Source organism: Protopterus annectens, chromosome 9.part0 (assembly GCF_019279795.1).
Source record: "Protopterus annectens isolate FY-2018-M chromosome 9.part0, PAN1.0, whole genome shotgun sequence".
Classification (NCBI taxonomy): Eukaryota; Metazoa; Chordata; order Ceratodontiformes; family Protopteridae; genus Protopterus; species Protopterus annectens.
Window position 1 is genome coordinate 692,860,227 of NC_056743.1, and position 27,635 is coordinate 692,887,861.

Here is a 27,635-nt window from a genome sequence, read left to right on the forward strand (position 1 = left end):
TGTGGCTAAAACCAGAGTAAAGCCACACCCTCGCATCACCAGCAACCCCAACCCCTATTCTGCCCATTTTGTGATGTCATGATTACATAACCTGGCGGGGAACGCCCTCATTTTCCATTTCTGCTGCCTATTTTCGGCTGATTTACTATGCTTTTCTGTAAAAAACATAGTAAATCAGCCAATTTACAAACTCCGATAGTCTGTTTCCTTTTCTGAAACAGAATACCAGAATTTGTACAGTGTTTTCTGGACTATCGGAGAATCAGTTTGATTTCCAGATAGTCCAGAAAAAAAATGGAGGGGTGGCAACCCTAGTTATATCCTGCCAGGGATACAACAGTCAGCCAGCAGTCAAAGCTTTAGGGCACCTTCTATGTAGTGTAACCATTCAGAGTCTTGAGGAAAGCTGCAAAAAATCAACCCTTCACAGGCATTTGCCACAAGTCAGACATTTCTAGGGAAATACTGCATACTGTAGGCTGTTAAGGAAACATTTTCTAATACTGGTAAAACAGATGTAAATGCTGCATGCCAAGGAAAGTACAGTTGTAATAAATCATAATACTTTTGCAGTTCCCAATGAAACAGTTAAAAACAAATTTAATGAAGAAAACAGTCTTATCACAAAAAAGTTTTGTGACAAGAGTTAAAAAATAAGATGTAGCAAAAATAAACAGTTTTGTCAAGTAATATTACTGTTTTTCTTAAAAAATAAAGATCTGTGGAAGGTTTTCTGCAGAAATGTACTTATCTATCCAGCAGTGAAGAAATGCTAGCTGTGCATCAATCCTCTTAAGACCAAAAGGGGAGTGCACTTCAAAGGCAAGAACGTTCTGATGGGTTTTAAGCCCAAACATACAGTTATTCAGTTCTAATTCATTAAGTTTATTTTTATTAGGCTCAGTCCAAGGATGTTTCTGAACTGTGTACCACATGAACAAGACCGAGCATCTAAGCTGCAGTACTGACAAGACAGCACATACACCATGTGCCATACAGTGAAAGGAATTGTGTACCATCTACCAGTTCTGAGTGCCATTTATTTAATGGCTTACTAAGTAACACATAATGCAAACTGCATATGAAGCAGATAGGGATGCTGAGGTAAGGTAAGGTGTACAGCAGGGTGATCACAAGAGCTGCACTGATTAAGATGCAGGAATGTGAAGAGTAATTCAGAAAGGTGTTTAACTGTCTTTATTTTTTTACCCAACCCTAAATCTTCATGTGCATCTCATTTTCACCTTGTACTCCATGACTAACAGCACACTGCCTCATCACAAAAGCTCCCTATGGGGCTGCTTTGCATGAAGTACAACCACACTTTTATAGCCGCTGTGCTATGGATGCAGCAGCAGTCTATAGCTGACATGAAACAACTAGTTGTGCTTTATTTGTACACGTAGATATTTCTATACCACACGCACGTGTACATATTTGTGAGGCAACATGTGATGGAAGGAAATGGCAGCACAGCAGCATCTGTCTAGTTAATGCACCTTTGTAACCAAGTTACAACAAAGTTACAGATGACACTTAACTTATGCTTTGTACTTCATTTACATATGTACTGTGTGCCCCAAATAACTGCCTTGTGTGAACTAACAAACTGCTTCTGAAGTCCTACTGGTTGTTATCTCTGTATAGTACACATTGCATTGGTCGTGCATTTTCCAGTGCACTAGTCCTTTCCAGTGAGTACCAAGTCTACGAACTGTACTCACTGCATAGATTAAGGAGCATGGTAATTAACAGCACAGCATTTGATCAAATCAGGCAGAGTCAAGCCCGAATGACATAAACTGCTGACAAGTAAAAGGCATGGTTTTTGTAATGTGGAGGGTCAAATTTGGTAGTTACAATGGTGTAACAAGAAGTTATGTACTCACCATAACGTTCGATGTATGTAGTCCATCTCGCCTCACATTCTTACCCGTGGGTTCGGAGCCGAATATCGGCTCCGACTCGGCCAAACTTTTCTAGCTCGAAGTCTTCTATTGGCTGGGCAAAGCAGGTATCCCATGCTGCACTGCCCCATATCCCCAAATCTAGTTTGCTGCGAACACTCATTCATACCCCATGCATAACAACATCCAGGTAAAGAAGAATAAGCTATAGGTGAAGGGAACTCTGTAAATCAGACCTAACCTCCAGATCCTCCAGGAAGGGGGAAGGTGGGAGGGTAAGTAAGAATGTGAGGCGAGATGGACTACATACATCGAACGTTATGGTGAGTACATAACTTCTTGATGTTATGTAGTCCAATCTCGCCTACATTCTTACCCGTGGGACAGCGTCCCTAGCACCTACATCCTGGGAGGCTCATAGGAAGATACTTCTGTGTACTGTGGAACCAATTGGAGACAGGGGACCCAATTTTGTTTTCCGAAAAGGAGACAAATAGTTGATCAGATTTTCGGAGATCTTTAGTTCGGTGCAGATAGAAACGTAACTGTCTGTGTACATCAAATTGATGAAATTTAAATTCTGCCTTGTTTGAAAAATGGGGAAAAATACTGGCAACTCAATAGATTGATTAAGATTAGATATGGACGCCACTTTAGGAAGAAAGGAAGGGTTTGGTCTAAGAGAAACCCTGTCCTTATGAAAGATCAAGTATGGAGGTTTGATAGAAAGAGCTTGAATTTTTGAAACTCACCTGGCTGAAGTGATGGCTATTAAAAAAGCAGTTTTCCAGGTCAAGAATTTTAAGTCGCAGGTAGCTGCAGGCTCGAAGGGTGATGAAGTAAGGGCTTGCAGGACAAAATTTAGATCCCAGGGCATGATAGGTTCTGAGACCGGAGGAAGGAGTAATAGAGTGCCCTTCAGGAAAGCCTTACAGAGTCTGTGAGCCATCAGACTAGGCTCATTAGCAACATGAAAGTTAGAAATCGCTGCCAATTGAACTTTAATGGTAGCTGATGCTGAGCCCTGATGGAAAAGCATAGACAAAAACTCCAAGACTGAAGCAATTGGGGCTGTGTAAGGGTCAATTCCTTGGGTATGAGCCCAAATAGAAAACCTCTTCCATTTGCTAGAATAAATCTTCCTAGTAGAGGGCTTATGAGAGGAAGATAAAATATGAACTACCTCAGGTGAAAAGTGATGAAGCCTAACTAACGGAAGTGGAGTAGCCAGGCTGTCAACCCGGAGGGTCCAGCGAGGGTGGAACTGTCCCGACATGTGTGTCAGTAAATCTGGTTGTGGGTCCAGAATCCAAGGTGTATCCACAATGTAGGGGTGGAGAAAGGGGAACCAGACTTGATGAGGCCAGTGTGGAGCAATCAGAATCATTCTGCTTCCCAAGGACTGCGCTTTCTGAATCACTTTTGATAGCAAGGGAAACGGAGGGAAAGCATAAAGTAGACCGAAGGGTCAATCGTGAACTAGAGCGTCCCTGGGTGACTCCCCCTGTGGAGGGATCAGCGTGAAGTTGCTGCTGCACTTGGCATTGAGGGGGCTGGCAAAAAGGTTGCAGCAAGGCTGATCCTATCTGCTGAAGATTCGTTCTGCAACTAGACGATTCAGGGACCACTCGTAAGGTATCAGAACAGCTCTGCTTAGCCTGTCCCCTATCACGTTGGACTTCCCCGGAATGTGCGTTGCCACCAGAAACCATTGGGAAGATTCCGCCGACTGCCACACTCGCATGGCCTCTCTGCACAGGGGGTATGATCTGGTTCCCCCCTGCTTGTTCAGATACCACCCCACTGACATGTTATCCGAGTGTATTGCAATAGTCCCTAGAGGTAGAAAGCTCTGAAGTGCCTGCAACGCAAGTAGCATCGCCCTCATCTCTAGAACGTTGATATGCAGATGTATCTCGTGATCTTGCCACGTGCCTTGGACTGTCCTGCCGGGATAATGCCCCCCCGTTTGCATCTGTCCGTGAGCAAAATAGGGTGGGAAAGTGGAAGTTTTTGGAGAGACCATTGAGCAAAGAGGAGCCATTGAGGGAGTCTCATGTGCAATCTCGCTAGAGGGACCAACATAATTGTTGCTGCCATAGTCCCAAGAAGGTGAAGAACCAATCTTGCCTTTACTTTCCTCAGGGGAAGCAGGGCGTGCACCTGTTGCTGTAAGACTCTGATTCTTTCCTGCAGTAGAAAGGCTCGCATTTGAACGGTGTCTAACTCTGCACCTATAAAAATGATACACTGTGAGGGCAACAAGGCAGATTTTTCCCAGTTCAGTGTTATGCCCAACTGTTGACAGAGTGATGGTAGCGTCCCTGGTTTGGATTAGTAGATGCCTGGTGGGGGCGGTAAGGAGCCAGTCATCCAGATACAGAAACACTTGGAATCCTAGACGTCTCAAGTGAGCTGTCACCACCGCCATACAATTGGTGAACACCCTGGGGGCTAACACCCTGGGGGCTGTAGTGAGACCAAAGGGCAAGGCTTGAAACTGGAAATGACTGGCTCCCAGACGGAAGCGTAGGTGACTCCTGGATGCCCTGTCCATTTTGACATGGTAGTAAGCATCCTTGAGGTCGATGGAGCACATCCATACTTCTCCCAACAATGGGAGAATCGATTGTAGTGTGACCATATGGAACTTGGACTTTTATACATAGTTGTTCAGTTGGCTGAGATCTAATATGGGTCTCGGGTTCCCTGTTCTTTTCGGCACCAAAAAAGAATCTTGAGTAAGTCCCTAATCCGATCTGGTCTGAGGGGACATGCTGGATGGCTCCCTTTCCTAGCAGCTTTGAAACCTCTGAAGCTGCGTGGTCCCTTTGACTGGGTGGAACGTCCGGGATTTTCCTGACCTGAGGGGGGCCTGATGAAAAGGGGATGACATAACCTCCAGAAATTATTCATAATATCCATTGGTCCTGGGTGATGCTTTGCCAGGCTTCAGGGTATAGCGATATTTGACCCCCAACTGGCTCCGGAAACGCGCAGTCAGGCATCCCATCAGGAACGACGGTAGGGAGAGCCGCAAAAGGAATCGCAGTCTCCTGAATTGCAGGGGCCCCCTCTGCCTCTAGGGCGGCATCTCCCTGAATAACCTCCCCCTCCTCTGTCTCTGGAGGGTGACTCTCCTTGTGCACCAGGAAAAAACCTCTGTGATTTTTTGAACCACATCTTCCCACCCCACTGAGCCTTGGAGTAAGGCCTAGAGGGAAGGGAAAAATGGACCTCTACAGCAGACAGGGTCTTTCCCTCTTGCTCGCACCTGGTGAGAGTGTCTTTCACCTTGGTTCCAAACAAAGAAGAACCATCAAAGGGGGTGTCAGTGAAAGAAGACTTGAAGGCCTCCACGAAATGACAAAGGCGCAGCCAGGCTTGCCTTCTAAGGGCAACTCCTGAGCTTGCTGCCCTACTCGCTCCCTCGGCCGCATATGAAATGAGCCAACGATGGAATTGAGGGTAGACACCTGGGCGTTAACCATCTGGGCCACCGCCTCAGGCACGTTACCCGCAAGAGTATCTCCTAACTCCTTGAGGAGATCTCTCTGGAGCAGAGTAAAATGAGACAGGTAGTTCAGTGACCGGAAGGTAAAGGTTGCTGACGAGAGGGTACGGCTTCCCGTATTGGTCCATGGTCCTAGACTCCTGGTTAGGAGGATGGACGGAGGAAGAAGTCTCTGCTACTTCCTTCTGAGTGGCCGCCGCCACCACCATGGCATCCACAGAGATTCCTTTGGACAAAAACTTACCCAGGGGAGCAGAAAGAAATTTATTGGGTCTCCTGGGTACGGGTTCCACAGAATCAGGGTTCTCCCACACCCTCCGACAAATTAAATCCAGGAGCTCGTCGAAGGGTTGGGACACCCAGGAGGCGGAGGACTGAGCACCAAATGCCTTTAGGAAGACAGACTCCTCCTCGGAGGAGGCTTTGGATGGCCAGTCACCTCTTTTTTTCAATATCTCCAGGATGTCGGAGAAAGAAACATCAGAGGATGACTTGGGGGACCCCTCCGATTCCTCGAGGTCAGTATCTGAGGTGAGAGACTCATCCTGGGAGTCTATGTGCTTCCTCTTGCACGTTTTATGTCTAGGGGGCTCCTCAGGCAAGAACTCTGAAGGGCCCTCAAACTTGGGGACCACTCGTGGGGGTATCCCTAGGCCTTGGGGCTCTGCTGTCTATAGATAGGTGGTGATCAGAGGCTCTCACCGGAGTGGTAGGGGACAGAATGACCGACCCGCATGATGTAGCTGGCGATCTGGCCTGCGCAGTCCGCATGGCCTCAAAGGCAGGCCCCCTCCGAGTCCGAGGACCGGCCAGCCTCCGAGACCATGACAGGAGTCTGGGTCTCTCGAGCAGAGGCACCGAGTGGGAGACTAGTAACCAAAATGTGTCCCGAGGTGTCTTCCTCGGGCCCGACTGAAGAATCCCAAGTCCCAAACCCCGTGAACGGCACCGATGGGGTCGGAGCCGGCGTCGGTACCGATAGGCCTTGAGGGCCCATCGGAACCGACCTAGGAACATCACATGGAGCGGAACATTCTGGCTCCGAAGACAGAGATGCGCTCGGAAGAGGAATGACCGAAGAAGGTATCGGGACAGGCTCCGGAGCTGACTGGGACGGAGCCAAAAACAATTTTGCCAAAACCAGTGACTGGAGGAGCCTCTGCACCACCCTATCGACATCCACATCTGAAAGAGTCCTGGAGGATTTGGAGGACAGGGAGGGAGATCGAGATCTCCTCTCAGGTGACACTGGTCTAATACTGGGCGATCGGCTCCGAGGAGGTTCCAGTATGATTGGAGCCGACGCCAGTTCCATCAACACCGATGCTTCCTGTGGCCCAGAGGACAGTGGAGCCGAGGAGGTCGAAGCAAGTTTTGTGACTTTCTCCGGTGGCTCCAAGGAAACTGAAGGAGCTGGAGATCTCTTTTTTGACTTTGAGGATTTCGATTTAGAACTGGAAGCAGAATCCATGGCCTCTTCAAACGAGGGTTTCAAGAGTCCCTTTAGAATTAGCTTATTCTTTCTTTCTTGAAGCACCCTGGGACTAAAAGCATGGCAGAAGCTGCAGGACTCCTGCAGATGGATTGCTCCCAGGCAATAAACGCAAACAGAATGTCTATCGGTGATGGACATCTTGTAACCACACTTAGAGCACTTTTTAAAACCCGAAGGTTTGTGCTCCTTGGAATCTTTGGACATATTTTAAACAAGTAATCACAAATACCACAACAATGAATAAGCCACTATCTGACAGGAAAAACGACACAGACACGCAAAACACCACTAAGCGCGGGAACAAGTTTTTACACAACACACACACGCAATCCTCAGAAAGGGCACACACTGACGACTAGGGCTAAAAACCTCTAACTAAAACGTTTTTTTTTTTTAACCACGTACACAGAAGGGAAACGGACACTAAAACCTCTAACTCAAACGGTTTTAGAAGAGAAACAACACAGGACAAGAGGGGAGGACTAGGTCCTCTAAATAAAATGGGCCTAGCCCGATAGAACAGCTAGTGGGATACCACAGACCACAATCACACTACAGAAATACCAACACAACACCAATTAGAAATAGCTATTAAAATAGCTTTTTGTTTGTAACAAGTTTTCTTAGAATAACAAGAAAAAAGTGTACTTAGCCACAGCCAAGAGCGAGACCATGTCCGAGCTACACGAGCGGCAAATGAGATCTGGGAATATGTAGCAGTGCAGCATGGGATACCTGCTTAGCCCAGCCAATAGAAGACTTCGAGCTAGAAAAGTTTGGCCGAGTCGGAGCCGATATTTGGCTCTGAACCCATGGGTAAGAATGTAGGCGAGATTGGACTACATAACATCTTTTGTTCAGTTAGGTGTGACCATGATATTAGTATGCAGAAGTTTCAGGAGGTCTTCCCCACATATAAACAAACACAAAACACTTGTACTGTCATTGTAAAAACAAAAAGGAATAAAGCACACCGAGAAACTGAGTAAGATTAGCCCATTAGATCAGTTTCTCGGTGTGCTTTATTCCTTTTTGTTTTTACATAAGTTTATTTGTTGTTTTTGGTTCACTTGTACTGTCATTGCAGCCGATTTTCTAATTTTGGTTTGTTGTATGCGTATTTACATGTGGTTTATTTTGCAGATGTGAGAAACTCTGTTTCTGCATAGTTCTAGTTTCTTCTTTCAACTCATTTACTGGCAGTCTGGAGTTATGTTTCCCTATTGTACTGTTTCATCTACTAGATTTAGATGTAAACTCATTTTATATATGATATAACTCATTATGTAATTACCCTTGTACTAGTTGTTCTATTATATTAATGTTATTATGTGTTGTATGTGGAGCTTTTCTCCCCGAGTCTCTGTTAAAACTGGGTATCTGCCTAGTCAGACTTTCCCATTTAACAAATGTAAAATAAATAAATTATCTGTATATGTTAATGTGTCTGGATTTTACTTGTAAGCTAGTTGTAAAAGGTACGTTTTTTGTGAGGTTTTTTTCGAGTAAATGATTCAAGAGCTTATTAGTCTTATTCTGTTTTTAGAGGATTTTTGTCCATGATGTTTGGATAATTACTATGTCAAGCACTTCAAGTATGTATAATGAAATTTAGATATTTTTCTTTTGATATTATGTCTCAGTTTGTACATTTAAGTATGTTGTGTACATTTTCTTCTAGTTTTGCTCAGCTGTGAAGTTGACTTGTTGATTTAACTGTCATCTGATCTTAGTGATGTTTTGGGGTCCTTACATATATAGTGTAATTACTTATAATGACTTCACTACATAGGCATTTCTTTGTTTTTATCTAGCAATGGATTTGTTTCCAGATGCTTGCTGGTGTATTTTGGCATGCTTCATTTATTTAGTTCTTTCTTTACTTGCGTCAGCCAATTTAGGAAGTAAAAGAGTTTTTTTATCACATTATATATATATATATATATATATATATATATATATATATATATATATGTTTTGTGCTTTTACTGCCATTTGTAATATAACTAATTTTCTTCCTTATGATGCTGAGAAGTCTTAATTTCAGCAGATGAGGGTTTGTGTTTGTGCAATGGTAATACTTTATTACCATTTACTTAAGAAGTGTTTTATTTTTTTGGTATTGGTCTTATATTTATTTTGTTTGGGTACATTTTATTGGTGCTTAACTGTATTGCTTGAAGCAGGTTACAGTTGTTTTGTACTATATGGTGAACTGGCATGCTTCCATCTTCTTTAACAGTCTGCTGCACTCTGTTGTAGTTTGGTGATAATGGTGACATTACTACCTCACCTACAGCACAGAATTGTATCACCATCTAATATACCTGATACAATTTTTATACACAAACAAAACATACATGGTATATCAAAAAAGCAACATAAGTGAGTGCATCTGTAACTATACAAATGTGGCTTTAATTTTAAGTAAGAAATTTGCCTACAGCAATGTATAACTGTGACTTAACCCACATACCATATGTTCACTTTCTGTGTCCAGGGAGCTAGTGGCATCATCCAAGATCAGGACCTCTGGGTCTCTAAGCAAAGCTCTAGCGATAGCTATTCGTTGCTTCTGTCCTCCAGAAAGCTGCCCCCCTTTCTCACCGGCATCTAAGTGTGAAACAAATGTGCAATAAGTGAAGTACAAAATTAGTAAACCAAGTCCATAATAAGTAAAATATAAAAGTTACTGAAATTTCATTCAAAAACAGCAGTGGTTTGTGAACAAAACTGTGAATCAGGTTTGACTGAGAACTATAAAGCTGGAGACTTCGGGAAGATCAAAAAATGGTGAATAATGAATGATATACACCTTCTGTCTTATCCCATGCTGCGAAGGTGGAAAGCCCAATATTGCACATCCCACCACTTTTTATGCAAAGCCCAGCAATAAAACAATTTAAAAACAGAGGTTCAAGAAAAAAAAATTAAAAAGCTATGCCAATAGACATCCAAATTTGCTGCAATCACCTTCAGTTGCACAGAAAACTGGAATAACCCACTTGAGCATCTGCAAGTTCTAAATTTACTCTCTCACAAATGTGGCCCTTCATTAACTGAGGAAGCCAAATATTTTGTCCGTTAACATAAATCAGACATTTTAAATTATAGTATTTACATCTATTTTTTTCTAACACTCTTGAGGGGTTGCCAGTACCAGCAGCTTTGTTGTCCAAATTCACAGTTTCATAATAAGCAAAATACATGGTCTGGCTTAGGCTTCTGAGTATCAGAAAAAAGTAGGTGATCCAGTTTATGTGACTTAAAGTACTGCTGTCTTCATCACAAACAAAACTGAGTTTAACAGTGTGACTAACAGATGTAGCCAAGTATGCAATAAGGCATTAAAATGACACTGAATACTTTATATGAGGATTTCATAATAATATACCATTCTTAAGAAACCTGCGTGAAGAAATCTGAAACTAATGATATGCAAATGATACAACACACTGTTGCCTTTGCAGGGATCACTATGAAAAGCAATCTTATTTTCTTTAAGGGCAACTGTGTACTGACATACAGCTTCCCTTACAATAAAAATATTAAAGCATCCAATGCTTTCATCATTTCATCATCTCTTACCTGAGTACATCAAAGGTAAAGTACAATAGGTAAGGGAGTATGCATAACTATTCATGTTCATGGTACCCCCATGTAGAGGGGATAGATTTTATATTTACAGATTATACTGTTTTCTCCCACCTGTCTGATATCCAGACTTCAAAGCTGAGATAAAAGCATGTGCATTTGCATGTTTTGCTGCAAGTACAACACCATCAGAAGAAGAATCTTCTAATCCATAAGCAATATTTTCCTCCACTGAGCGAGCAAACAGCACTGGTTCTTGGCTCACAAGGGCAACCTAAAAGTAAAATGGAAAATCATTAAATTTTACTCATTTATGGTCCATACAGACTCCTAGATTCTGTAAAGAACAAAGCAATAAAAATGACAATTTTTTCCGTTCTCCAAATGAAAAGGAAAACTTGCATACCTACACAACATCATGCAAAATGAAAAATATTCTGTCAGCCTACAGCAAAACAAATCAGTTTATTAACCTCCCAAAAATGTAAAATGGGCCACCCAAAATGGAACAACCCAACAAGGCACCAATAAAAACAAGTAGTTTATCAATCTCTATAGGAATGGAAATGCTTACCAGTTCACAAAAACATTTCTAAACAGTTTCAGGACTCACAATTACTGGGTTATCTTGATGTACCTTTATAAACTGGAAAGTCTGGTAGCCATCAAGTAAAATTAAGAGATCAGTAATCTGCCAACACAATAGCTTATCACTTTCCTAGCAGAAGAATGCTGCTTACAAGCCTCCAACAAAACTGAAAAGTATACCAACTTTCAGCAGAACAGGTTACCAGTCCTTAGCAAGAATGGAATGCTCTACTAATCTACAATGGAAAGAAATAGTATTCATCCTCTGAAGAAACAGGCTAGCAACACTTGACACAGTATTACAATTAGAACTGAACAGTTAACAATTCAGCAGCAGACTACAACAGTCTATCAGCCCTCTTCCTAACTAGAACCATATACTATGTCTCTAAGGAATAAAGCAGTCCATTTCATTAGCTGATTTTAGCTCTTAGCCTACCTTACTGTGGAAATACTTGTGTTCATACTCGAGCACTGGCCTCCCATCCAGGAGAACTTCCCCAGACACAGGTTCATAGAATCGCTCCAGCAGACAAACACATGTTGATTTTCCACTTCCAGATGGCCCCACCAATGCTGTAATCTCGCCAGGCTTCAATTCAAAGGAAATATTCTGTTCAAAAAAGCAAAATATTTAATAAAAAAGCTTATGTGGAATTATAAGCAGCCTTTTACAGTATCCTGCTGCACTGACAACACCATAAAGTAGTCCTACATCATTTTCAATATAAGATATTATGTTCTGAAAAATCAAAGTCACGTGACCAACTATGTAAAAGAGGCAAGTCTGTCCATTTTCATGATGAAAGTCTATTACATCTCAAACGAAATCCACTGTTATAAAAACTCCAGATGTGTTGGCCCCCTAGTACTACATATAAACATCAATATTATGTGATGGGAAGAGGCATTCTTCAAACAGTTGTGGGTCTCTTTCAAAAATACTAGCTTTATCATTCTGTATACTAAGGCCTGTTTATCAATACAGTATACAATGTGGAAGATCTCTGCTGCAGCTGTCAGCCCCAGTGGTGTAACATGAACTGGTGAAGCAAAAAAGCAGTGTAAAAGTAATGCTCAAACTAATCAAATGCACTCCTCCGCTCTACACACAGACATGCACAGACACACACACACACATACAGACACACTCACACACACAACCCAGATACTTGGGTTTGGTTCTTCTTTCCACATTAGGAACTTCTTTTCATGCAGATACTTTTCATCACACTGAGCATTGAACATTCTCACCAACCATCAGCTTAAATAATCGTTATCAATTTTCCCTGTAATGCATTCAGGCATTACTGAAAGCCCCATACAGTAATTTATATTTTGGCAGTACCTTGTTTTCCTGAGAAATCCAACATCAAGCAGTGAACTGTTAACCTTTTAACTACAGTTTAGTATGGCAGCTTCCTTAAAAAAATATCTGTGTCACCATAATGAACATAACTAGGAGAACACATTTAATGGAACTGTACTCTCACAATTCCTTCATCCCTAACTAAAACTGAATGCAGACAACCTGGTCAAACACTGCTACATCTGAGAGGTATTACCAGTTTTCACTCAGTGGCCATGAGAACGAAGACTCCCATAAAATTAAACATTTGTGTAAGGTTTCACAGTACAATCAAACATCGTTGACAAAAGGTGTTAGAAAACTTTCTCACACTGTGAAAGTAGACAGTGGGATGAACGAATGTGCAACTTGTTTCCTCCATAAGTTGTCCTCATAGAAAAGCAAAAGTCTGAGAGACTGCAGAAGTACTCCCTAGATATTAAATGATTTAACAAACAAAATATTATGCAACAAAAACATAACCCACACTCCACTTAATAATAGCCCACTGCCGTTACTGGGAGATATTGATTTCTTACCTTCTTCTGCAGCTACCTCAACTCCAGTTCTGGCTTTCCCTCACCCTGTGAGGTCAAATCAGTCCTTTCACAGACGGACCATTTGCTACCTGCAGCCAACAAGCATTTGGAAGCAAAGACTTCCAGAAATGCATTCTGTACTTATATCTGCAAAGATGGTTATTTTCAACAAGAAGCAGTGAACATCACTGGTCATTTGTTATCCAGAGGTTATAATGCTGAATGCTTACAAAACACTTCAAGAAGGGTTAGCAGTAAAGAGCATGGTTAGCAGTAAAGAGCATAACACGCTAAAGGGACATTTTTCTGTTAACAGAGTAAGGGAAGAGGTTAAGGAAGATGCATATTTTGTGACCAAGTCTGTCCCATTTGTTGAGGGGGAGTCTATTAAAATACCACAGACATATCTTACTCAGTGACAAAATTTCAAATCATCTGAAGAGGTCTCCTAAAATATCCTATCTCTAAAGGAGAGGTTAACTAATCTCAGTTTGCTCCCCAGTCCCCAGCCAGGCCACTGACCTTGAAAATGCAGAATATAAGGGGTGCTCACTGGAATGATACCACCCAACAAGATGTCAATGGTTAGAGGGGTCATTACCTTCTGGGCATTAGGAACTGATATCATGTAGCTGTATAAGTCCTGTGCTAAATTTTCAATTGGGCAAGCCTAGGCTCAGAATTTTGGAGCAACTTAGAGAAATGTGGAACCATTCTGTGATAAGCACTGATGTTCAATATTTTAGAAACAGTCATTATTCTAATCCAAGGATTTTTTCCTATTATATAGGCTTCCAGTTGCACATTTATATCTAGATAATCAGCATATATTGTTGCATACTGAAGCACAGTTTAACTTCCATATAAAATAAACTTGATTTTGAAAAATATCTTACAGAATTTTTTTTCATGTATGTCTCTTTAAGGCTTTTGGTTTCATGACTTGTTAGAACAGGTCACTGCTTATTTGGTCAGTGTTTTTCACATCTTCCTTACACAAGGTAGTTGTTCCTTTTATATTTAGAAACCTGGAAGACAGTTGTGCCAAAGTGCCAGTTTCTTTTTATCTGAAAAATTAAAAGTTACATTTTAATACATCTCTGTGGACTTCAATCTGCGTTTCTGAATCTTTTTATGAACATTACGGGAGTTCATTTGGAGAGAGAGAGAGAAACCAGCCCTAGACTGACTGTGATCTCTGTGTGCCCTAAGGAAAATTGGGAGGCTGAACAGTGCAAATACAGTAAAGTACAATGTGCACGTCCCTCACTAGTGTCACTGGTGAGGATTGAGGCTCCTTGATTACTGGGCCGGTGCACGGGCGTCACATATTAATTGTTTGGCAGTGGTGGGATATCCACATCAAATATTAATTGGTTGATAGTGGTGAGATAGTCACATCACATGTTAAGTGGCCTGTAGTGGTGTGGATAGTGAATTCCTGTAGCTTGTGTACAGTGATCACCGAAGGTGTTTTGGTACTCTCAAACAGCCACACAGTGAACATTCAGATTTCATATCACAATTGCTTTATTTCTTTCTTTTGTTAGCTTAGTCAGGGAGAGCAGGCAAGCATGTCAGCAGAGGAGTATGGCAAGCTGACAAAGAGCCATTTGACTGAGATGTGCCAGGCTAAAGGACTGGTGCATGGAAACCGGACTAAAGCAATTGCAGCTTTAGTCACAGTTGCATCAGAAAAGAGCAACTTGGTGGACGATCAGACTGGCCGTGGAGATGTACAACACTCTGAGAATGGACAGCTCAATCTTTTTACAGAGGACTTAAAAATCCATCTGGAGCTAAAGAGACTTGAGTTAGAAGCCAAGCGTTTGGAAATAGAAGCAGCAGACAGACTGAGGCATCTAGAGACTGAGGAAAATGAGTAACTGTAACATCCAGGCTGAGGAAAATGAGAAACTACTACGCCTGGAAGCTGAGGAGAAGGAGAGTAATAGGCAACATGAAAAGGAGATGCTGACTCTTCGCCACAGTCATGGAGGTAACGGGGAAGGGAGTGACTGAACCACAGACGCAACAAAGGTCATTAAATTTCTTCCACTGTTTACAGAGGGGGATAATTTTGATAGTTTCATTCATATGTTTGAGAGGGTATGTAAACAGTATGATGTTGACTATGGGCTCTGGGTACGGTTCTTGACCTCCTTACTCTATGGCAAAGCTGTAAATTTGCTTTCCAAACTATTCAGTGCTGACTTTTTAAATTACAATGTTGTAAAGAATTGTTTGCTAGAATTTTTTAAGCTAAAACCTGAAGCTTTTAGGAAAAGGCTTTGTGAGCATAGATGCAAGGCAGATGAAAGTGTGTGTGAATGTGTTGCTGAACTAAGCACTTATTTTCATAGGGGGGTGAGTGGATGTCAGGTCACCACTTTTGAAAGGCTGGCAGACCTTTTGGTGAGGGAACAAGCCCTTAGCACTTTGCTTGAGGACATGAGGATCTGGTTAGCTGATAGACAATGCTCTACTGCAGATGAGTTGGGGAAAAAGGGAGACCTATACCTAGCAAGCAGGGCATCACTGCACAGGAAAGGGACACCCAGTGCTGCTCAAAGGTCTAAAGGAACTCATAGTGGGCAGCCCAGACTGCCCCAACAGAATCTGCCAGTAACAGGGGAAGCCACTAGTCCAGGTACAGATCCAGAATCTAGAGTTAAATGTTTGGAATGCAACCAGCGGGGCCATGTAGCATACAGATATCCATGGAGGCAAGGTGGGAAACAAAAGGTGGGAGAGCCAGTAAGTGGGAATGACAAAATGCCAATAGTAGGTTGTCTCGAGACAAGAAGAGTACCAAACTACCATCCTGCAGATGTCCTGACAGGGAAGGATTTTGATAATGCAGTACCATGTGGAGATGCAGTTACACACAATCAGGCTTGGAGACAAGCATGTGGGTCTGGTAGCTAGTGGAGACCCAGAGAAACCACACACTTGCAGCCAGGACTGGTGAGGTGGTTACTTCAGGGAGGGAGCTACCCTGAAGCAGTGAAACTGAAGGTGAGCCACAGCTGCTTCTGGGTACTGATGTTCCCTTGGACAAAATGACTGCAAGGGCAGAAGTGAGTAGTAATGCCCAGGATTACAGCGAGGCACCACTGTCAGAGGATATCAGACTTCCTGTAGAAGGGTAGCTGGGAAGGGTTACAAAGAGAGAGTTGAGACAGGCTCAGCTCTCAGACCCTACATTACAAGGCCTGAGAGATGTAGCTAGTGAGGCAACTGATTCTCAAGGGAAGGGGGAATCTGTACACTGGGAAAAAAAGTGTTACTGTATAGAGAGTGGACCTCTGAGGGAAGGCTAGAGGGTAAGAGAATACAGCAGATGGTAGTGCCCAGAGCCTACCGTCTGGCACTGTTAGTCATAGCCCATGATATTCCCTTTGTAGGTCATATGGGAATAAAAAGTATAAAGAGACGTATTATGCATAACTTGTATTGGCCTGGGATTTTCAGAGATGTAACAGGGTACTGCAGGACCTGTGAGCAATGCCAAAAGGTAGGCAAGGCAGGAGACAAGGTGAAAGCTCATTTGATACCTTTGCCTGTGATTGAGGAGCCAATTCAGAGGGTAGCTATGTATATTGTGCGGTCTCTGAGTAACCAAAGTTCCACAGGGAGAAAGTATATCCTAGTGGCAGTAGATTATTCTACAAGATATCCTGAGGCAGTGGCTTTGTCCTCCATTGAGGCAGAAAAGGTGGCAAATGCTTTGTTAGAGATTTTAAGCAGGGTAGGTTTCACAAATGAAATACTGACTGACAGAGGTGCCAATTTCGTGTCAGACCTGCTGGCTTGCCTGTGGAAGTACTGTGGAGTGAAGCACCTAAAGACCACCTCCTACCATTCCCAGGCTAATGGTCTTGTTGAGAGGTTAAACTCTACACTCAAGTCCATGCTATGGGCATTCGCAGACCAGTTTAAGAGGGAGTGGGACAAATATTTGCCCCATCTGTTGTTTGCTTACAGAGAGGTTCCCCCGGAATCCACAGGTTTTTCACCCTTTGAGTTGTTGTATGGGCATAGGGTGAGAGGACCTCTAGATTTAATTCAAGATGAGTGGGAGGATGATTGTGAATCCCACAAGGAGTCTGTTTGTGGCATATGTCCTACACATCAGGACAAGGCTCAGGGAACTCATGGGCTTGGCCCAGGAGAACCTGGCAGAAGCCCAACAGCAGATAAAGGTCGGGTATGACAGGAATGCTCAAGCTAGAGGGTATGCTGTATGGCAGCAGGTAATGGTTCTCATTCCTGTCAGACATAACAAGCTGCAGGCAGCTTGGGAGGAACCCTACAAGGTGGTAAGGAAGGTCAGTGATGTTAACTACATGGCAGAACTGCTAGGCAGGAGGCAGGGTCATAAATTGTACCATGATAACATGATGAAACCTTACCATGATAGGGAGGCCCTTGTGCTGAGTATTTGCAGTACAGCGCAGGAGGAGTCTGAGGGGGATCTATGGCTACAGGGAGCCAGCCATGAAAATCCCAAATTACTGTGGTGGAGCTTAGGGTTGCAGGCATATGACGGGACAGAGCAGCATGGTACTGTGGTCAGGAATGCCAAGACAGCTGGAATCTTAAGACAGGGAATGAGGTAAGGTATTCCCAACTAGACTCAACCCTCTCAATCAACGTTTTTCAAGGGACACTTGAAAAACTAGCTTGAGTTCTCGTTGGGGGGAGAAATGTGATAAACCGAGAAACCTATGCAAAGGGTGAAAAACATGTGCACACCACTACAAGCCAATTAATATGTGACGTGGCTATCTCACCACTATCGACCAATTAATATTTGATGCGGATATCAAGTAGCCTCAATCGTCATCACTAACACCAGTGAGGGACGTGCACATTGGAAGGATGAACAGCTAGTTGGAATTTTGTAAATAATTATACGTCACTTTAAAATATTAATATGATTTATATAGAAATGTGACAATGCCAGCCCAGCTGGACAGAATTTTGTAAAATTAATTCTATGTCATTTGTGACTAGTAATATGATTTGTATGCTTGCCTTAAAAATGTAAGGAAACTACATGTTCTGTACTGAGCTTCAAGACTGTACCCACAGTGCCCCTGCTTGAAAAGAGCAGACGTGTGTATAAACGATATGCCAATGCAAATGTATGGTTTCATAGTACAACTTGCAAAACTCTAATAAAATAAGCTGATAAGTAAAGAGTTTTACAATGTGTTATAAACTGAGTTTATCCCAGCTAAGAAACAGAATATCTAGGCTAGGGGCTTCTTTCTATTGTCTGGAAACAAAGGTAATTACAGGTTTCCAAGGTAACTGTTTTACAACTTTTCAGTTTCAGGCAAGCTTCTAAGACAGAATTGTCAGCTTCTGAGAGATAAGTATTTTTAACAGAGACATGTTAAAAATTTAAGTTTCTGCTAGCCTGTGAAACTTACACAGAGGTGACAAGAATGATATAATCTGAGATGATTCAGCAGTAATGTGTATTATTAATTTAAGAACTATCTCAGGGAGACAGTCAGGGCATTCTGTCTCTTGTTCTGGACCTGTTAACAACTCACCAGCACCTGCCTTGCTCTGTAAGTAAGTTATTTAGAATATAGTTCATCTTAGAGATAGATAGGAATATAGCAAGATTAGTGGAGATGTTTTCTATATTTATGTGAGACTGTCCTACTACGTTATTTTAAAGTATTTCCTGTGATTTTGAACTCTGTCATCACTGTGTTGAGTTAATGAGTATTGTCTTCTGTATTTATTATTAAATATATTTAAACCTTTAAGTTGTGGCTAGTTTGTGTAGAGATATATAAGCTCTTACAGTGCTGCATGTATTTGGTGATACTGTACAAGCCACTCCTAAATAGCCTTTAAGGCTTAGTCACACTTACCACTTGGATAATAGTAACATCGCACAGGAGAATTGGACACCTTTTGTTAAGGGACTTTATTGTAGCTGATAAGAGTGGTTGGTGACAGGTGGTACTACTGTATAGTCTGGACAGAAGGGGTATAGTTGGAGGCATAGTTGGAGAACCTGTGCCAGCTTTCTCCAGGAGTGTGTGTGTTTGTGTATAAATCAAATCTCAAAGTGTGTGTATGTCAGCTACTTGGGTAGGGACACGAAGCACTGGTTGGACAGAGAGGGTGCTGGAGGTTTTGGCTTGACCACTTGGCTGAGATCTTAACCCTACAGCTGTGCCAGTGGGTAGTCTTATTGGGGATCTGGAGAGAGAGAGAAACCAGCCCAAGACTGACTGTGATCGCTGTGTGCTCTTACTTTACTGTGTGTGTACTGCTCTTACTTTACTGTGTGTGTACTGTTCATCCTCCCAATGTGCACGTCCTCACTGGTGTTAGTGGATTGAGGCTCCTTGATTACTGGGCTGGTGCACAGGCGTCACACCTTGTATTCCAGGCATAGATTGCATCTCAACAGTGTGTAGGAAACAGACTATAGAAATAAGGCTTTGAGGTGATCTGCATAGGACATGCTGTTTATGCCTGGTACTTTTTTTGCAAGACACTTCTATGAACATTCCAGATGTCACATGTTCCTGGCCAGGTATATACCAAAGGGGGCACTGTATTTAATGATGGGTCTAACGAGGGCCAAATATAGTGGAACAATGACATTCTTGGATGTAGATGCCATGCCCTTGTTTATAGGTTGAGCAACATAGAATGCTTTCCTTACTACATCAGGCAAATGTTGGTCAAAAGCCAGGTTGCTATCTACATACATACCCAAATCACTGACTGCTGGTTCTGCTCTTAGGGGTGTGCTATCATTGAGGTATTCTAAGGGTGGCTGACATCCCAAAGGATACTATTATGCATTTCTTGGCTTTGAGTTTTAAGCCATGGCTTTGACACCAGTTGTTTGTCACTGTTAGTCCTTCCTGTAGAATGTCAGCATCTTAAGGGGATTCTATGACTACTCCCAGTCTGCAATCATCTGAAAACTTGGTCAGCAAGAGGCCCTTAATAATGGACTTTACTCCCAAGAAGTAGATGTCAAAAATGAGCGTAGCAAGCATAGAGCCCTGGGGGACTCCTCTACTGATTTGCATCTTTGTGGAGGTGGTTTCCCCTAGCCAAACTTTCTGGGTCCTATGTGACAGCCAGCTCACTATCCAGTATGTAACATTAGGGTTCATGCTTATATCCATGAGTTTGTTTACTATGACTGAGTGGGATATTCTATCCAAATGCCTCGGCCAGGTCAAGGTAGGCAGTATGCACATTTTGTCCTCATCCACTGCCTTGGTAACCCTTCACAGAAGTTCAGCAGGTTGAGTAGGCATGATCTGCCCTTGATAAAACCAAACTGGGTTGGATCCAGTATTTGATGTGCCTCATTAATTATTTCTATGATAATTTTTTCCATGGCTTTGCATATGACACTAGTAAGACTTGTGGGTTTGTCGATGGCCCGCCCCCTGTGCAGAGGGATGACTGCTGCAGTTCTCCATTCATGTGGCACAAAACCTGTTCGTTAAATAGTGACTCCAGTGGTCCCAATAGGTCATATTCAGGCTTTTTAGGAGGCATCCTGTGATATTATCAGGGCCAATCGATGCAGTGTTTTTGGCCTTAGACAGCACATCTAGGATATGCTCCCTTAGTGATAGTTAGCAAGGTTTTCTGATGGCATTTCCTGGGTGGTGGCCAGGTTGTGGGGTGGGTGAAGTGGAGTTGAATGTGTCAGCCAGCAGATCTGTTAAATCTTCCAACTCCATGTACATAGTACCATTTTACAATCAATTCTGCACACTGCTGTGTGCTGCCTCTGTGGTTTCAGACATAGCTAAAGAAAGCCTTGTGATTGTCTTTCACCTGGGAGGCTACCTTTATCTCAAATTTGGCTATAGTGGACTTTACTTGCCCTCTTTATTTTATCATGCTGGGTGTAGCACGTCATAATCTTGGCTATAACTTTTTTCTTTTGTTGTAGAACCTGTTTATATTTGGATTCCACCACAGTGGTTAGCTTTTTCAGTTAGTTATGGGCTTATTTCCAATAGGCACAACTGTATCTATATCTTGTCTCTATATATTGTAAAGGGTTTCTGTGAACAATTTTGCATAGGCAACTGTGTTTTCATGGCTTGGGGGACTTGAAAATTTGACAGGTCATTATCCCATGTTTATAACTACCAGCTAGAGTATGTTTGCACCCATAGTCCAAGGTGTTTGTGTTTACAAAGGCCTGAAATCTCAGGGCTTGTAAGTTTGGGATTCTGAAAGTATCCCAGTTTGTAGTGGGGTAGTTGACGTCTCCCATGAATGTGGTATTTGCTTGAATGATGAGAGCCTACAGTAAGTCCAAATATGAGTTATGAATTTCTTGGGTAATACAGGGTGACATATACTTGCAAGGATATGATATGGGACTTTACCTTTGGAACTCTGGACACAGAGAAGCTCAAGAGCATCGTCCTGTTTGAATAATCTTGAGATGTGTTTGTTGTTGATATAGGTCACTGATGGAGAACCTATGACACACATGTCAAATGTGACACATGCCACAACATTTTGGGTGACACATCAGCGATCAACACCCGAGTTACCAAAGACAGTGCTTTTGCATTCATTGCTCATGTGAAGTGAACTGAATTGTTTTGTGCCAGGAGCTTTTGACACGCCAAACCCACAAGGTTTGCCATCACTGACATAGGTTGAGACACCTTCACCTTCGGTCCCTTACTGTGCAGTAGCTGACCCTAAGTAAGTGGATGGCATCGTAGCCCTGCAAATGCCAAGGTGCTCTCCACGGCTTTAAACCATGTCTTTGTAACTGCACAGGTGTCTACATTCTCTAGAGTGATAAGAGCCGGGAGGAAGTGGATTTTATTGTTTAGGCTACTGGCACTGATTAGTAACACCTTTAGATTCCCTTAGGTTGGTTTTGCCATGTTGGAAGATTAGTCAGTTTGGCATTGCCTAAAAAAGACCCTTTGGGGAAGGACAATGTTTAAGTCGATATATGAAAGCTTAAAGGGGACTGGTACAGACCACCCTTAGCAAAGCAATACAGTGTGTTGACCACATTCCCCCAGTGATATATACTGTTCACCCCTGGAATGACACCAGAAACTAAGTCAGTTACTGAAGTTAATCATCTTTTTTTATTTTGTGATATCATCTTTGGTGAAGGTAGAATGCTACTCTCTGCTAGGCACGAACCAGCCTGGGACACACAGTATGAGAGCTCCACAGTGTCTCTCTTCCTATAGTCCAGAGAGGTATGTGTGAGGTCATTTATACCCACATGGACTATGACTGAGTCATACTGGCATTCAGTCTAATTACTTGAGTGCATGTGTGACTTGTCAGATCCTGGACCCTGATTAGACAACTGACCGTGACTTTCTTCTTATTCAGCCTGGCGAGTGTGGAATCCCCATGTCTCACAATGGAGTCTCCTATGACAATAATTTTGGGTAGCGTGTTGGCTTGCCTTATCAGCTTTGTTGTTGAGGCTCCAAAGCATGCAGCTGCATGTGTTGTGTTGTGTGTTGCTTAGGTGCTTTGGGGCTGCTGAGGATTCTTTTTGTAGGACAAATGTCTAGGAGGTCTTTGGGATTTAGGAAGATTTCTTTTTAAGTGCCTCAACATATGCTGGTCTATGTGTTGGGTCAGTATTATGTGTGGTGGATGCAGTGCTTATGTTACTGACAACCTGATTGTTATTTGACTGCTTTTTGTGTGACATTCTTTTCTCCAGTGACAGTGTAACTACATCTCTCAAATACCGTATCAGTTTCTCTAAGGATTAGTTGGTTGTCACTGAACATGAGGCAATTCCTACACTGTCTCAGGATGCATATATCCATCAAGCTGGCAGAAGACAAATTTGAAACTGCCTATCCATGCTGCCATGCATTTTTTAGGTGAACTACAAAGAGGTGCTATAGAAGGTATTTACAGCAAGCTAACATGGGTGCCATGATGGTCGAAACTACAGCTAGATTATCTAGGACTGAATTCATGCAGCAATGCTCCTCGGGGCGTAAACAAGTTACTTCTTGTGCAAATAATTACTGGGTAAAGTTAAAGGGTCATTTTATATGGAAAATTTTATTTCTAAGTGCCTGTGTCTATAAAATGCATTGCTAAATGTTACTGTGTGGCAAGCAGTGGAATTTATAAACTCAAAGAAAATGACTAAACCAACTAAAAAGCCCTCTGGACAATAAAACAATCTCACTTTAAGCCTCTATGTATGTTTCTCAACTTAGAAAGACCAGGCTACCTTTCTTCTACCACTAGAACTGCAGTTCCAGTCTTCTTAATGTAAAAGCACACTTTAGTTAGTCAAAAGTCAAAAAGGTACCAGAAACAGGTACCAGAAACAAATCAAACAAACTGGCTACAAGTAATTATGGGTGCTCCTTCTCCTCCATCTTGACAACCCCACATCTGAGATGATTTCAGACTGATTTAGGTGAGGAGAGGTAGCCTTTGGAGGTACCCTCTTCTCATCAGTGATTGCTGCAGCAGGCCTGGAGTTTGGTTGAGCAGTCCTTGTGAGTAGCATCACCTTTGGCAAATGATTTTGGTGCAAGAAGAAGAATATCCAAGTAATCTCAGAAGGGAACAGTTTGTCTCCCATTTATCACTGAATTTTTGCCAATGAAATCTGATAGATGGCAGAATTAGAGGTAAGGAAGCTTCTCCAGACTCATTCGGTTGCATGATTGCTCAGTATACATAAGAGATGTCGTGTGTGAGTGAAACACTTTTGTCTGTTTATTTAAAGTCTACAATGCATGTTGTTGACTTAAATGTGTTGCTCCACACTGTGACATTCTACAATTCAGCTACAGCACAATATGCTGGAACTCACTGTCACTGTGGCGTTACATCATGTAAAGCTGACTGAAAAGGCTACTGTTGTCTCCAGCTTCCTGCATGTGGCTACTATTTGTCTGGTCCTCCTTGATGCTTCAACTGTGGTTCCCTCTGCAAATACAGATAAGCAAGCACCCCAAAGTCAGCCTTAATTTGTCCCAGGAGGTGTAGCTTGAACTGAGCGTAGGAAAGAGGGACAGAAAAAGCAAGAGACAGATCTAGGGTAATGTAGGGACTGGACAGATGGAGAGGTTCAGGTCAGGGAGAGGCAGTCTAGCAGTGAGGGAGAGCCTTTTTACTGTAAGAACTCATGGACAACTTTCCCCACCTATGCCCCCTTCCCCTTATAAATGCGAGGGAAGAATGACAGTGATTGGACAATGCAGATGACAGACAGGGTTACCTTTTGGCACACAAGGGAGATTACACTTGGGGCTATAAAGGAATTTTGCATTTTTCCACACTGTTTTTTTTTTCAGGATATCACCTAATCCACTGGGTAAGGTTTTCTAAATATTATGCTGTCACACTCACTTAAGCAGAAAGAAACACTAATAATGGAGATCAATACTAAGTGACAGTGTGTGTGTGTGTGTGTGTGTGTGTGTGTGTGTGTGTGTGTGTGTGTGTGAGGGTTACAGTGCTCACCAGTTGGGTTTCAAGCAGAGCTAATGGTTCCAATGGAGGTCTGGTGATTTATTCCAATCTCTTTTGCAGTCTGTAAGGTAGCCTAGGATGGGATGTGAACTGACTACAGAGCTGTGATCTGGGAACTTTTGTAGTAACATTTAAATGCCAAATACTGACAGTGCTGCCTGATCTGTATTGTTAGGGTGTGATTATTTTGAAGAAGGTCTCCTTGAAAATTTTGTCTTGAGCACATCTGATGCAAACTAGCTGCAAGACTGGCAAATAAATGTCTCCTTACTGAAATGTTGGCACTTGAAGTGCAGAGTGCTGACATGTCAAAAAAAAGAGACCAAAAACAGAGCAGAAGAGCGAATCTCAAAGATCTCCCTTCTTCAATCCGAGATCGCCATACCTCGGAGGAAAGGAAATATTCTGAGAAATGGCATCTCAGACTTAGTATATGGAAGTCCACTCTTTCAGCCAGTCTCCATATTTTGGAACTCACTATAGCAGGTCCCAACATTTCAAACGGTTACCAAATAAACACATAACTGTGGCAAATTAACTCCACTCGGAAGGTTTGATCCTTTCTTTGTGACAAAATTTGTGAGGAAAATGTACTATGCAATGTTCTTAAGTACACATGGCATTACAATGATGTCAAAGCAAAGGTACAGGTGAATAGGTAATTAAATGCATAAACACGTTACCATCATTCCATCCAAACAGTACTGTCATTGACTTGGATATCAATCAACTGCAGAGTGAACCTCACAGCATGTGCTGTCAGGGACTGGATTTGGAACAAGGGTCATGATGGACAAGTGCCATGTTAGAAACAGTGGGGAGTGGTAAAAGAGAACTAGGCAAAATGAAGATACAGAATTTGTTTGTTTCATCACTGGTATGTAAACCTAAGAGTAGCACTATAACATCTGGATTCTTGGATAAGGAATGTCGTTCTGCTTTGATGCAGCTTGTGTTTGTGAACAGGTATTATACACTTCTGAGCAAAGTCAAGCATTCAACTTTGGGCAAAGTGGACCTTCTATTAGTGGCATAATGTATAGCATTGTTTCCTCACAGCAAGAGGTTCTCCACTTTGATTCTTACCTGGGATGCCTTTAGTTCAGAGTCTACATGCCATCTTCCCCTTATATTCAAACAGTTTTTTTCTGTGTGCTCCTATTTCATCTGACATTCTGAAAACATGATGTAGGTAAACAGGCAATATCTAAAACTGTCCACAGGTGTGAAAGCATGCATGTGTAACATGGAATAAATGCCTGGTAATCTACTTCCATTTCCCCTCTTGCCAAGTAAACTCTATGGATGGTGACATTTATTCACAGTGTCACTAGGATGGAATACAAAGTGGATCAAGATTTAAGAGTCTGTACATTGGGGAAGTAAAAAGGAAGTGGGCCTTGTAAGCAGTATGTAGCTCACTGGATCTACTTAGCAGGCCACGGTGGTGTTCCATCCAGGGTAAGATAGCAGAGTCTAAAAAATTAAGTTTTGTAAGGTCTTAACTTCTACACCTGTTTACAGAGAAGAGTAGGGTAGGGAGTGGGCAGCTGAAGCTTTAATAAAAGCACCTTTGGCAATGCTGGTTTGGGACTGAAAGGTAAAAGGCCCACATGTATTGAAACGTCTCTGTTTTTTGTCATCTGGCACAATTTTCTTTTGTGGGAACACTGATTTTAGAGACTGATCCTTGGCAAATTGTTTTGCTGGGATTTTCTAAGTTATGTTTTTGAGCTACAACCTTCAACCACGGTGGACTAGAGCAGAAATTTGTTTAGTTGCTTCTTAATAGTTACAGACTTACTTTAGCACCAGGTCATCTGTACAAAATGTCGCAGGCAAGACTGGAACCTTCCTGGTAATGCATACAGAAGAATAACACCGTCCTAATAGAAAACCTTGTGGCACTCTAGTCTGAAAACGTGCAGGTAGTGGTCCTTTTATTTGAAATGCTTTCTACTTTAGGACAGTCTACTTGACAAACCATTTAAGTGAGATCTAAAGTCATACTACTTGCTCTTGGCTACATGAATAACAGTAACTGATTTATTGTGCCAATGAAGTTGAAGACTACTACAGAGGTTTCCCATTGGATTACTACAGCCTTCATACAATGAATGTGTCCAGTGAGACAAAGGAAATCAGTAATAGCATAGCCTTCGTGCAATGGCTTACATGGGTGACTATTAGCCTTTAAAGTATTCAGTGCTGGAAGTACTGAAATATTTCTGTAGTGTCTTTTGGGTTATGGGCTCCCACTTCATGGCAACAAGGGTAATGTGTGCTGCATGCATGCATTTAGGATAGTTGGCAAATATAATGAACCTTTTTAAAATGTGGATAAAGAGAGGAGACAACAAGGGAAGAAACTTTTAGAAATCCAGGATGCAAACCATTAAAACGTTCAAGTCCTCAGTGAGGCAGTTTCTTAAGAAGTATACCCACTGGCATCTAGATGCCCTAGAGAAGCCAAAAGATGGATCATCCAGCAAAAACTAGATCTCTGGAAATCTAAGATACAGCTTATATCGGGGCTTGCAAGTTCAGTAAAGACATCAGCTGTGCCTCTTGCACTCTGATAATTAAGTAAGGATGCTAGTATGGTTTCATCACATATTTATGAATTAATTTATCAAAAATAAGTCATCAGCTAATGCTATATAGACACATACTATAACTGCTGATAAATCCAATCAATTTTACTTTGTATAGTTGAAAATGTATAGGTTCATAGGTTCATACTAGGCTATCTGCCCTATGGCATTTATAAGCCTAGCCAGAGTGTGTTTGGCTTTCGCCACCCATTTTAAATTAATTTTGCTATCCCCTTTTTCGAGGTTAGTATACTGTGCCTCTGTCTAACAGTGACACAGAAGTGATACCCGGGGTAAACCTACGATCTCCCATCCACTCATCAAGATTCCTCTTGAAGAGAGTCAATGAGGGACTCTGCCTAACCTGGACTGGGATTTTATTCCAGAGTGAAGGGAGCCTCTGGGTTATGAATCTGTCCCTCCAGCATGTCCTATTTATTTCAGTGCTAAGGTTCAAGTCTCTGCCGCCAGTAGCTTCGATGGGATTTGGATTTTCTGAGGTGCAGCATGTCCATTAATTCGGATGGACATGGCTT

At 42.3% G+C, this 27,635-nt stretch overlaps 1 protein-coding gene across 1 annotated transcript in view; it reads right to left on the reverse strand.

Annotated features, from left to right (window-relative positions):
• The window catches only part of LOC122811457 (ABC-type oligopeptide transporter ABCB9-like), an 82,050-nt gene that overhangs the window by 39,716 nt on the left and 14,699 nt on the right, over positions 1 to 27,635 (reverse strand). The window contains exons 4-6 of the mRNA XM_044083310.1: positions 11,538 to 11,711; positions 10,625 to 10,784; positions 9,393 to 9,529 (exon numbers count right to left, since the gene is read on the reverse strand). Of these exons, the coding sequence (XP_043939245.1) occupies positions 9,393 to 9,529; positions 10,625 to 10,784; positions 11,538 to 11,711 (471 nt within the window). The remainder of the gene's footprint in view (positions 1 to 9,392; positions 9,530 to 10,624; positions 10,785 to 11,537; positions 11,712 to 27,635) is intronic.